The sequence below is a fragment of the Phyllobates terribilis genome, unplaced genomic scaffold (assembly GCF_046119375.1).
Source record: "Phyllobates terribilis strain yellow unplaced genomic scaffold, ASM4611937v1 Scaffold_12__6_contigs__length_324123572, whole genome shotgun sequence".
Classification (NCBI taxonomy): domain Eukaryota; kingdom Metazoa; phylum Chordata; class Amphibia; order Anura; family Dendrobatidae; genus Phyllobates; species Phyllobates terribilis.
In genome coordinates, this window is record NW_027362772.1 from 206,552,081 (window position 1) to 206,565,979 (window position 13,899).

The window sequence follows — 13,899 nt, forward strand, 5'->3', positions numbered from 1 at the left end:
GACATACAGACCACACTCAGGTGCCACCTGCTCTGCGCATGCGCTCTCCAGGCCCGTCGCCTTCACATCACAGATGTTTTCGCCGCCGCCGTGGCCACGCCTCCGCCTCCCGCATTATTTAAATCCCCGATACTCCAGGTGCGCAGCACAAACTTTGAATCGCTCGAAAGAACTTCATTGGCCGGAGATCCACCAATCAGCAGCGTCCAATCATTAACTCTATCCACGACGGTTGCAGAGGCTGGCGACGTGTTCACATTACAGAGAGACTCGATGCGATCATCGCTCCTTTGCTCCTGCCTGAGCAGTATTGCGCTTACTTCCTGAAACAAGCTGCTGGAGGAGCAACATGGCGGCGCCCTGAGTGGTGTTCTTTGCTCAGGGGACCCGTGTGAGCGCTGACTTCTCCGGTCCTTCCAGGAGCTGAAGAGCCACAAATGGGCCCCAGGCGCTCCCTGCACAGATCCCACAGCTGAGATCGCCAGCACTGGCGACAGTGTGCTCCTGAGTGCCGGGGCCGGAGGTCTGCCCGATCTGCCGTGCTGTGCCGAGGCTGGAGGTCAGCCCGATCTCCCTGACCCCCGTGCTGTGAGCCCTCGGTAGATGCCGGCCCTCCTCGGCCATGCAGGGTCTCCTGCTGCTGCTCAGTGGCCTGGGCTGGGGCCTGGACCTGCTGCTCTTGGTGCTGGACCTGAATTACTGGCTTGTTTCCTCCATTGTGTCCTTCCTGCTTTGGACCATTCACTTCCTCCTGAACTTGCCCGGGACCATCACCCTGGGCTTATTGCGCTGCTGGGAGAATGCCCTGGTGCCCGCGGCCCTGCTGGGTGAGACGTGCAGTAACGTGGTGCTGGGCTCTGTGCACGCGGTGGCGGATGGCCTGCGGGGGCTTCTGTCAGGGTTGGACAGTCTACAGCTTGTCTGGAACCTGATGTGCCACCTGTTGCTGCGGAGCAAGGAGATGATGCAGCGCGGCATTCTCAGCATGGCGCTGTCTGGGCAGAGCTTTCACCGCCAGGTGTGGGAGGCGCTGGGCATAGCTGGCAGCCTGGTGGCGTACATTGTGAACAGCATGGTGAACGTGTGTCTCATTGGTGTGCAGAACATGTTCTCGGCCGCCCTGGGCGTGTGGATTACTGTGGTGAACGTCATCTTCGTGGGGAAGGACATGATCGCCGCACTGCTCTCCCAGATCTCCAGCAACGCTGTGGCCGTGGTCATTCTTTTCTGGACGCCATTCCAGTTGGCAGTGGATCTGCTGGTGTCCTGCAGCGCGGGCATTGGAGTCATCCTCTTCAGGCACCTCTATGAAGTCCTCCTGCTGCTTTTCTTAATTTGGGCCTCCCGTCTGGTTCTCAGGCCCTCACCTGCATTACGTTCATTCCAAGAAAGACTTATCCGGCTTGGCCACATTGTCCAGATTATCATACATAATTTACTAAATGCCGAGGTCTGGAGGAGGGCTGCTGCCGGGTGTCTCCAGCTTGTCAGAATGTACAGAGCCGCATGGGACAGAGACCAGAACCGGATGAGGACTAGAGTACAAAATGCACCAGTGAGGGTGCCAAGGGTGCCAAATCCTGCTGGACCTACACGGGCGCACAATCCACCACCTGCGCGGGTGCAACAGAATGCCACACCTGAGCGTCGCCAAGCTCCGCAGAGACCACCTACACCACCACCACATGCATCATCCTCACGTGGGGCGGAGAAAACTGCAGAAGACCCCTGGAAGCTGCTAAAGCAGCAAGAGGAAAGCAAGAAGTGTGTGATCTGCCAGGATGAAAATAAAACTGTCCTCCTGCTTCCATGCCGCCACCTGTGTCTGTGCTCAGAGTGCGCCGAGATCCTTCTGCAGCAGCCGATCCTCCAGCGGAACTGTCCTCTGTGTCGGAAGATGATCCTGCAGACGCTCACAGTTTACATGTAATGACAGGATCGCCTGGGCCTATGTAACTCCAGGACACTGGGATCTCGGAGAATTACACGGCACCAAATATTTTTTTCCTTTTTTAACCCTTGTTTTAATTGTTGGTCATGGGATCATCTTTTTTAAGAATATGAAGAGCAAGGGAAATATTTTTCTACTCATTGAGAAGGTCCATGTGTCTGTGAAGCTGTGAAAGGGATTGTCGATATTGCTGTAACGACCCGTGCGGTTTCCACGTTGTCACCTGATCATTCCACGCGTTTTGGACAGTGTAACGAATGTTGGATGTGACGACCACCATGTCAAGTTTAGTTTTTTAGTTTTACATGCGTTGTCCTGTCATTTCGCACAGTTTGACGTTCAGTAATGTTACTGTATTATGTGCCATATTTTCACTAGGATTAAACCTTCTGCGTTAAGGACCAATTTCTTATCATCTTAACCCATAAAACAGTTACTGTTATAAGTGCACACAGACATGTCATTCCTTTAAAGATGTCGTCCCATAAACCACTCATGCACAAGGTCTTTAATAAATGTCTGGTTACTTGGTCCCAGCGGCGGAGTTCTCTACTGATCCTGTGCCTAAAGTCTCCTGTGTGAACATGTGCGGCCACCATTCCTATAGCCTGTAAATGGAGCAGTGGTCACACTCTTTCTTTCACTTTATTCACACAGCGGACTTTGGGACCCTCGTTCATAAGATCAGTGGGGTCCCAGTTGTTGGACCCTTAGCTATCCTGTGAATGTGATATGTTTATTGGACACTCCCTTTCATTTCTGCTTTGCACTGTATTCCAAAATCAAATTTGCAAGTGTTCTCTGTGGATTTTGCTTTGGATCCAGACCCAGATTTGGCTCTCTGCATCACATTGACTTGTTATAACATTTTAGCTTATAGGTTGAACTCGATGGACTTATGACTATCATCAGCCTTAAAATCTTTGAAATCCACTGTGAAAATCTGCAGCAAGTACCAAATACTACAGACCCTCGGTGAGAATTCACTTCTGTTTTTTAAAAGTTGTGAGTGTAAGCAGCGTGTTACCAGTCAATTTCTGCTGCCAAATAGATGTGCGGATTTGACAACAAATACTGAATGGGACATCGGATCTTTCACCAAATTCTACATGTTGTGCTGGACACAAGATGTAATAGTGGCTGCAGAGCGGAATAATATAATTCGTTTTATTCTGTCTCTCTGTTGTGGAGATATTAGCAATCTCATATTTGGCACTTAATGAGTTTACTTGGATAAGCCAAGTGGGTGTGATCAGATACTTCTCCCTGTATGAATTGCTATCTGACAACACTTGGACTTTACAAAAGTTAACTCATTAGGAGCCAAATACTTTGCTAATATGTCCGCAATGAAAAAGTGAAATAAAAAAAAAAAAAGTTTTTTTATTTTGCTTTACATCCACTATTACATTGTGTGTCCAGTTAATCAAGAAAAATTTGGTGAAAGATCCTCTGTAGTTCTAAGGCTACTTTCCTATTATGAGATTTTTACTCCACTTCCATTTTTTTAAAAAAAATATACAATCCTATTTTACTTAATAGGTGCTGAAAATCTGCAACATCAACAACTCATGGGAACGTTACTTTAAAGGGAAGTTGACAGCTGAAATATGCTTCCTGATCCACGGGCATCATGTGTCAGGCACTGGCTATAGAATGTCAGCCATCTATGTTCAACGCCGCAGAGTTTCAGAGAAAAACTGTAAGAACTGATGCCCGCTCCCCTGGGGTGACAGGTCTCCCTACGAGCTCAAGCAGGGAGAAATCTGTCATTCCAAATCTGTGGGGGACCTACTTGACTAGTCTCCTGTGCGCCACTGACCTTAGCAGCTATTAAACTGTGTTTTCTCTGTAATCCGCAGCATTTCAGAGTCATACAAACATGACTAGAATCATACAGCTGGTGCCTCATACACACTGCCCACAGATCGGACACCATGTATCACCTCCATTGCTGGCATTTTGGTACTCATGTGAAAGTCTTTCATAGTGACTTCTTTTCACTATATAATGTAACACTGTAGAATTGCAGAATATATTCCAAACAGTCAGATGAGTGCAGGTTCAAGAACTATAAGGAGGCTACAAAAATAGAATTTTTTTTTATATATATATACAGTACAGACCAAAAGTTTGGACACACCTCATTTAAAGATTTTTTTTTCTGTATTTTCATGACTATGAAAATTGTACATTCACACTGAAGGCATCAAAACTATGAATTAACACATGTGGAATTATATACTTAACAAAAAAGTGTGAAACAACTGAAAATATGTCTTATATTCTAGGTTCTTCAAAGTAGCGACCTTTTGCTTTGTTGACTGCTTTGCACACTCTTGGCATTCTCTTGATGAGCTTCAAGAGGTAGTCACCGGAAATGGTCTTCCAACAATCTTGAAGGAGTTCCCAGAGATGCTTAGCACTTGTTGGCCCTTTTGCCTTCACTCTACGGTCCAGCTCACCCCAAACCATCTCGATTGGGTTCAGGTTTGGTGACTGTGGAGGCCAGGTCATCTGGCGTAGCCCCCCGTCACTCTCCCTCTTGGTCAAATAGCCCTTACACAGCCTGGAGGTGTGTTTGAGGTCATTGTCCTGTTGAAAAATAAATGATGGTCCAACTAAACTCAAAACGGATGGAATAGCATGCCGCTGCAAGATGCTGTGGTAGCCATGCTGGTTCAGTATGCCTTCAATTTTGAATAAATCCCCAACAGTGTCACCAGCAAAGCACCCCCACACCATCACACCTCTTCCTCCATGCTTCACGGTGGGAACCAGGCATGTAGAGTCCATCCGTTCACCTTTTCTGCGTCGCACAAAGACACAGTGGTTGGAACCAAAGATCTCAAATTTGGACTCATCAGACCAAACCACAGATTTCCACTGGTCTAATGTCTATTCCTTGTGTTCTTTAGCCTGAACAAGTCTCTTCTGCTTGCTGCCTGTCCTTAGCAGTGGTTTCCTAGCAGCTATTTTACCATGAAGGCCTGCTGCACAAAGTCTCCTCTTAACAGTTGTTGTAGAGATGTGTTTGCTGCTAGAACTCTGTGTGGCATTGACCTGGTCTCTAATCTGAGCTGCTGTCAACCTGCGATTTCTGAGGCTGGTGACTCGGATAAACTTATCCTCAGAAGCAGAGGTGACTCTTGGTCTTCCTTTCCTGGGGCGGTCCTCATGTGAGCCAGTTTCTTTGTAGCACTTGATGGTTTTTACAACTGTACTTGGGGACACTTTCAAAGTTTGCCCAATTTTTTGCATTGACTGACCTTCATTTCTAAAAGTAATGATGGCCACTCGTTTTTCTTTACTTAGCTGCTATTTTCTTGCCATAATGCAAATTCTAACAGTCTATTCAGTAGGACTATCAGCTGTGTATCCACCAGACTCCTGCACAACACAACTGATGGTCCCAACCCCATTTATAAGGCAAGAAATCCTACTTATTAAACCTGACAGGGCACACCTGTGAAGTGAAAACCATTTCCGGTGACTACCTCTTGAAGCTCATCAAGAGAATGCCAAGAGTGTGCAAAGCAGTCATCAAAGCAAAACGTGACTACTCTGAAGAACCTAGAATATAAGACATATTTTCAGTTGTTTCACACTTTTTTGTTAACTATATAATTCCACATGTGTTAATTCATAGTTTTGATTCCTTCAGTGTGAATGTACAATTTTCATAGTCATGAAAATACAGAAAAATCTTTAAATGAGAAGGTGTGTCCAAACTTTTGGTCTGTACTGTATATAAAATTCTAATTTATTTTCTTTTACCCCCATGAAAAAATATAAAATCTTAATTATTGCATCTGTAAAGATTTGAAATCTCTAAATATAAATTTACGGTAATTAACCAATCAAGTAAATCCCATAAAGAGAAAAAAAATGGAAAGGTCAGAAGTGCTGTTTTGCAGTCACCGCACTCCCTAAAACAATGCAATAAAGGGCGATTAAAACATTGTATCTCAAATTGGTTTCAATAGTCAGCCGGGCACGCAAAAAGCAATCCCTCGCATAGCTCTGTTGACAGGGAAAAAAAATATCTCATCATTTTCCAAAACCATATATAACACAAACCAATTTTTTTTTTCACAAACGTATGAATTTTTTTCTCTCCACTTGAATTAAAAAAATCACTGTGATTGTGCTGTCCTGGAGAATAGTGCTTCTGGGTATCCCCGTAATCGTGCTGGCCTGGAGAATCGTGCGGCCGGGTATCACCGTAATTGTGCTGACCTGGAGAGTCTTGAGGCTGGGTATCACCATAATCTTCCTGTCCTGGAGAATCGTGCTGCCGGGATTCATTGTAATCGTGCTGACCCCGGGGAATCGTGTGGCTGGGTATCACCGTAATCGTGCTCTGATTTAGAATCGTGCGGCTGGGTATGAGCGTAATCATGCTGTCCTGGAGAATCGTGCGGCCGGGTATCACCGTAATCGTGCTGAGCCGGAGAATCGTGCTGCCGGGTATCACCGTAATCGTCCTGTCCTGGAGAATCATGCTGCTGGGTATCACCGTAATTATCATATCCTGAAGAATCGCGCTGCCGGGTATCACCATAATCATCCTGTCCTGGAGAATCGTGCTGCTGGGTATCATTGTAATCGTGTTGACCCCAGGGAATCGTGCGGCCGGGTATCACCATAATCGTGCTCTGATGGAAAATCATGCGGCCGGGTATCATCTTAATCGTCCTGTCCTGGAGAATCATGCTGCCCGGTATCACAGTAATCCTGCTGCCAGGAATCCTCACCGTAATTGTGCTGACCCGGAGAATCGTGCAGCCGAGTATCACCGTAATCTTGCTGACCTGGAGAATTGTGCTGCCGGGTATCACCATAATCGTGCTGCTGGATATCATTGTAATCGTGCTGTCCAGGAGAAGCACGCTGCCTGGAGTGGAGCCCTTTGGGCGGTGTATGCTAACACCAGTCCCCTTGCAGCTCCCCCAGATCCACTGGGCAGAGTAGTAATATCCCACTGTTGCCACCAAAATGTGAAGACCCAGGGTCTTCCGTGGGCACAATACTACTCTAACAACAACGGAGTGAGGGTAAACCAGTGTTGCAATACTTTATTGAACCCCAAAACGGACAATAAACATAACAGTCCCAGCCAATACCCAAGATGGTACAACATTACACAGTCATCATCCTTCTGCGGGCCCGCCTGGAAAAGAACAGCTGCGACTTTAGGACTTCCATGGCCAACTACCTCAACCAGTGGCTCCCCTCTTCTGGTGGGCCCCCACAGAGACAAGGTAGCGGCAAGCTTAGGAAGCTAGCAGTCTATCGAGGTACAAGGCCAGGAGACCCTTGGGTCCCACCCTGGCCTCTCCAAAAGTTTCCATGGGGCCATATGACCAGCTGGTCCTAATCTGGCTTCTCCGAATGTCCCCATGGGTTCCTAGCGACCGGAGGGTCCCACCTGGCAACCCCAAACAACATATCCATGGGGCCAGGTGATGTCATCATCCCAACCTGGTCTCCCCAAATGTATCCATGGGCTCTCTGATGGTCAAAGGAGCAGATCCGTATTTTTCAAGTCAGGGCCTTTTATCCATAGGCTGGAATCATGTAAAATCCAAATCTGTGACTCTTTGGTTAAAGCCAGGCTTCCAAGCTGATGGTCTGAGATGGTCTGTGATCTTTGATTCTCCTTGTAAAGTCTCCTTCAATTCTCTGTTTCAAATCTGACTGCTACAGAATCACATGTCCTTTTAAGTACACATCCACAGTTTAATGGTTAGGAGTGATATTATTCCACAGGGCTCAGGTCTCATTGTTTGTACAGTAAGTTAATTAAATGCACATAGTTGGTAGGTATAGCAGGGGGCTCTTGTAAATAAACTAGCTAGCTTAGTATAATATGCAATTAGCAAAGTAACAAACATCATTGTTCACAATAGTAGTCTGTCCTTCTTGACCAACCATAGAAATACACATACATTTACAAGTCAACACAAAAATAAGGCTATGTGCCCACGATGCAGAAATGCTCCGGATTTTTTCTGAGCGTTTCTGCATCTCCCTGGCATGCATTTTTCCTGCCAGGGACATGCGGATGTGACGGGTTCTTCACATGCAGGTTGACAAGCGCTTTCCAAGCGATTTTAGCATCACTTGGAAAGTGCTTGTCAACTTGGTCACACTATATAAATCCATGCAACCGGCATGGATTTATGTAGTGTGACCAATAAAAAAATAAATCTATACTTACCTTCTGATGGCCTCCGGAGTCTTGCTTCGCTCCTTCCTGGCTGCTGGCAGATCGCGGTACACTGAAGGACAATCGCAGCAGGAGCCGTCAGAAGGCAAGTATAACAACATTTATTTTTTATTTTATTCTTTTTTATGCAGGTTCTATGGTACCCGGGTCCGGAGGAGAGTCTCCTGTCCTCCACACCCGGGTACCATCCGCACATTGAAACGCGTGTAATGCGCATCTACATATGCAGTGATGCGTAATCCATGCGTTCCAATGCAAGCCAATGGCGGCGAAAACGCAGCACTTCCACAAAATAATTGGTAGTGCTGCATTTTTTTCCGCAATGATAATCCGCAGCGGAAATGTCCGCAGCATGTGCACAGCACATGCGGATTATCATTGGGGAACATGGCAGGCCTTCTACCATGCGTTTCTGCAGCGTTTTTGCCACTGCGGAAACACTTAAAAAACGCATTGTGGGCACACAGCCTAATAGTGTATTTCTCTTGGCTTAACAAATCGAATCATCTGGCTGATTAAGATTATAAGCTGTGTCGTCACACCAGGTATCACCGTAATTGTGCTATTCTGGAGAATTTTGCTACTGGGTATCATTGTAATCATCCTGTCCTGGAGAGTCGTAGAATCGTGCTGGCGGGTATCACCGTAATCGTGCTGTCCTGGAGAATCGTGCTGCCTGGGTATCACCGTAATCGTGCTGCCGGGTATCACCGTAATCGTGCTGTCCTGGAGAATCGTGCAGCCGGGTATCACCGTAATCGTGCTGTCCTGGAGAATCGTGCTGCCGGGTATCACCGTCATCCTCACGTCATGGAGAATCGTGCTGCCGGGTATCACTGTAATTGTGCTGTCCTGGAGAATCGTGCTGCCGGGTATCACCGTCATCCTCACGTCATGGAGACTCGTGCTGCCGGGTATCACCGTAATCGTGCTGTCCTGGAGAATCGTGCAGCCGGGTATCACTGTAATCGTGCTGTCCTGGAGAATCGTGCTGCCGGGTATCACCGTAATCCTCACGTCATGGAGAATCGTGCTGCCGGGTATCACCGTAATTGTGCTGACCTGGAGAATCGTGCAGCCGGGTATCACCGTAATTGTGCTGTCCTGGAGAATCGTTCTGCCGGGTATCACCGTCATCCTCACATCATGGAGAATCGTGCTGCCGGGTATCACCGTAATTGTGCTGACCTGGAGAATCGTACAGCCGGGTATCACCGTAATTGTGCTGTCCTGGAGAATCGTGCTGCCGGGTATCACAGTCATCCTCACATCATGGAGAATCGTGCTGCCGGGTATCACCGTAATCGTGCTGTCCTGAAGAATCGTGCAGCCGGGTATCACTGTAATCGTGCTCTCGTGGAGAATCGTGCTGCCGGGTATCACCGTAATCCTCACATCATGGAGAATCGTGCTGCCGGGTATCACCGTAATTGTGCTGACCTGGAGAATCGTGCTGCCGGGTATCACCATAATCCTCACGTCCTGGAAAACCGTGCTGCCGGGTATCACCGTAATCGTGCTGTCCTGGAGAATTGTGCTGCCGGGTATCACCGTAATCGTGCTGTCCTGGAGAATCGTGCTGCTCGGTATCACTGTCATCCTTATGTCCTGGAGAATCGTGCTGCCGGGTATCACCATAATCCTCACGTCCTGGAGAATCGTGCTGCCTGGTATCACTGTATTCGTCATCTCCTGGAGAATCGTGCTGCCAGGGATCACTGCAATCCTCACGTCCTGGAGAATCGTGCTGCCGGGTATCACCGTCATCCTCACGTCATGGAGAATCGTGCTGCCGGGTATCACCGTAATCGTGCTGTCCTGGAGAATCGTGCGGCCATGTATTACTGTAATAGTGCTGTCCTGGAGAATTGTGCTGCTGGGTATCACCGTCATCCTCACGTCATGGAGAATCGTGCTGCCGGGTATCACCGTAATCGTGCTGTCCTGGAGAATCGTGCGGCCGGGTATCACTGTAATCGTGCTGTCCTGGAGAATCGTGCTGCCGGGTATCACCGTCATCCTCATGTCATGGAGAATCGTGCTGCCTGGTATCACCGTAATTGTGCTGTCCTGGAGAATCGTGCGGCCGGGTATCACTGTAATCGTGCTGTCCTGGAGAATCGTGCTGCTGGGTATCACCGTAATCCTCACGTCCTGGAAAATCGTGCTGCCGGGTATCACCGTAATCGTGCCGTCCTGGAGAATAGTGCTGCCGGGTATCACTGTAATTGTGCTGTCCTGGAGAATCGTGGTGCCGGGTATCACCGTAATCATGCTGTCCTGGAGAATCGTGCTGCCAGGTATCACCGTAATTGCGCTGTCCTGGAGAATCGTGTGGCCGGGTATCACCGCAATCCTCACGTCCTGGAGAATTGTGCTGCTGGGTATCACGGTAATCGTCACGTCCTGGAGAATCGTGCTGCCGGGTATCACTGTAATTGTGCTGTCCTGGAGAATCGTCGTGCTGGGTATCACCGTAATCATGCTGTCCTGGAGAATCGTGCTGCCAGGTATCACCGCAATCGTGCTGTCCTGGAGAATCATGCTGCCGTGTATTACCGTAATCGTGCTGTCCTGAAGAATCGTGCTGACGGGTCTTTTTATACCACACAATGAACGCCGTAAAAATAAAACCCCAAAACCAATGGCAAAATTGCATTACTTTCACCATTGCATCCTACTGTACTTGCAATTTTTTCCGGTCTTCCAATACATGATGTGGTTCAAAACTACAATTCGTCCTGCAAAAAACATTCCCTCAGATGGAAATTAAAGAAGGGATGACTCTTGGAAACAAGGAGATGGATAATTCTAAATGTAAAAATGAAAGTTGGCTGCGAGGGGTTAAAGTCACGGCACTACCAGGAAGCACCTAATTGTTTTTCTATGGGGGAAAAGTGAAATGAAAATTGCAAGAATATGACATATTCAAAAATTTTGAGTCTGAGAAGGAAAACATTGAGGCACCTACTGAGCTGTGGTTGTTTGTAATTTTACATGGGTCAGCCTCCGCTTTTGGCCACGGCCCCACTATCCGTATTTGGTCAGTATTCGGTCAGTATTTTTGTTCAGAAGTGGGAGACAAAACCAGGAGTGGAACAATCAGAGAAAAGGTATAATAGAAACACATGCACCAATTCTACATTTATCACCCACTTCTGGTTTTGGCTCCCACTCCTGAGAAAAAATACTGACCGAATACTGATAGTGGGGCTGTTGCATTTAAGTGTAAAATTGGAAGTCTTGCAGCTCCGCATAATTTCAAAGGGTGGGCTCACATAGCATTTTCTCCTATGGTAAGTGGCTCAGTCAGGGATTGCATCTGAATCCCCGCAAAACGAGTTTCGGGCTTATACACTGACTATAATGATGCAGATGGAGTCACTGTGTGCTCTGTTGTGCATCATTTCTGGCAGTATGCGCCTATTGGTGGCAGGAAGTAAGATGTAGCAGACTGCATCTCTGTGCCGTCTCCTTTACATGCCCAAAAGTGATGCACGTCAGAGCGCACGTTCTCTCTGTCGGCACCATTATAGTCTATGGCGCTGTTGGCACATACGACTGAATCCTACTTTGTTGGGGTGTTCGGACATAAGCCCTGACAGGACCATCGAACCTGTGACAAAACGCAATGTGAAGGCACCCTTATACTTTAGGCCTGGGCTTCACTGCGACTTTTTGTAGCACTATTGATTGATTTTCACTATTAGGCCACAGCCCCACTATCAGTATTTGGTCAGTATTCGGTCAGTATTTTTTCTCAGGAGTGGGAGCCAAAACCAGGTGAGGAACAATCAGAGACAAGGTGTAATAGAAACAAGTCACCAATTCTGCATTTATCACCCACTCCTGGTTTTGGCTCCCACTACTGAGAAAAAATACTGACCGAATACTAACCAAATACTGATAGTGGGGCTGTGGCTTTAAGCTGCAGTCCGGAGCAATACATTGAGTTGTAAGCAATCAGGTGGGCTGCAGCTGCCTCTTCCTAGTTAACATCAATCAGTAGTGCTTTCTCTTTTCTTCATATTGAGACTTTGATGAATTTACCCTGTGCCTTTAGAGTAGCACCATAGGGTGAGGTGCCTCAGCTGACCTTCGCAGGTAACTTATTACAAACTGATTACACGTACGTAGTGCTGGTTTTTCTCTCTGCATTATGCAGCATCAAACCCGCAGCGGCCAGATGTTACAGCATAGTGGGTCTTATTTCTAGAAATCCCATGTCCTCTATGCATATCTGGGCACCTGCGGCTCACCCACAGAAACTGACATGCGGCCCCGCAGCATGTCAATTTCTAACGTCTATGAGGAGAGTCTGCATGTGAAAAAAAAAAATATGGCGCAGCTCATTTGCATAATTAGCGTAAGCCGCGCGGCTTTTCCGCATTGTCTTGGCCGCAGGCAGCTCCTGACCTTCTGCACATACCCTTATAGACACTTCTGTAGCATAAAATCTGAGTTTTGATGCTTTGCCTGTGCGTATACAGTAAACCTAGGGCAGAGTGCTGGTCACCGTTTTTGGGGTGAACCTTTGTCTCTTGCATGCGGCCCAGGCTGAGGAGAGTCCAGGCTGTATTTGATTTGTGCAGTTTTGTAGCTGGTGAAATGACACAAGAATCCATATTGTTTTTTCTTGTCTTCTCTGGTTGTGCAGCTTATGTGTTGGTAGAATTCTGTGCCCTAGGACCGGGCCTCACTGCAGCACACACGTTAAGATGGAGCCCACAACTGTACAGAGAGCAGGAAGGATTCATGGACACTTATCCTGTGGGGAAAGTGGAAATGTGGCGCCCCTGCAGGTCCAGTTGCCACAGAGGTACTGCATCTCACCCAGAGGTGTGGTACCCCACTCTCAGGTAAGGACAGAGTGCTACCCGGGACCCACACACCCACATCCAATACACTCCACTTCAGTAGGGAAGGACGAGATTGCTCCTAAGGGAGAGCACAGTCCCTGGTCCCTAGCTGGAGGGTGGAACTAGGTAGAAAAGGTGGGTGGAGGAAGTAGTTTAGGGGAGTACAGACAGGAAGAGTATAAGAAGAAGGGGAACCCTCTAGAAGCAGGTCAGTACAGAGGAGAGACAGTTGGGAGTGGGAGCTCAGGAGAGAGAAGAGCCAGGCCTAGTGCGAGAGGCCCAGAAGGAGAGCGAGAGAGGACGGGAGCAGAGGGAAAGGCTCCAGAGACAGAAGGGATCCCAAGGGCACGGTGAGTGCAGGAAGCCACCTGTGCGCCCAAATTCACACTGACGTGGAGGGATCAGGCCGCAGAAGGGGACCGGCCCCAGACTAGTGGAGAACAACCAGGTTCCGCTAGCCAACCGGAGGCTGCAGCATTTTCAAGGTGTTGCAGCCAAAACCCACAATTATATTGCTGAAAAGGTGGCCACATAGGGTGGCCTGGAACTGCTTTGAACTGTGAGTAAAGCCTGAACACTGCACCCCACTGTGTCCTTGACTCATTACTGCGCCATAACCAGCCCTGCACTACACAGACCAACAACATCTACCTCATAGCATCACTATATCCTGCCCTTGAGCTTAGCTCTACCTTTGGAGAGCTGAACCAACTCTGCTGCGTCACCATGAGCTCCAGAGGATCTGCACCGCAGCGGCGGCCCCATATAGCCGCATACCACAGGTGGCGTCACGAACATTATCTCTAAAAACTTTATTCCCCTTTTACTTTTCCTTTAATTGACCGCCCTGGGTCACA

The 13,899-nt window shown here is 47.9% G+C and overlaps 1 protein-coding gene across 1 annotated transcript; it reads left to right on the top strand.

Annotated features, from left to right (window-relative positions):
* The first annotated feature begins 286 nt into the window (after positions 1 to 286).
* RNF26 (ring finger protein 26) lies at positions 287 to 2,356 on the top strand. Its single transcript, XM_073656632.1, has one exon. It carries the CDS (start codon positions 623 to 625, stop codon positions 1,928 to 1,930), a length of 1,308 nt encoding a protein of 435 aa, XP_073512733.1. The 5' UTR covers positions 287 to 622; the 3' UTR covers positions 1,931 to 2,356.
* Positions 2,357 to 13,899: the final 11,543 nt, after the last annotated feature.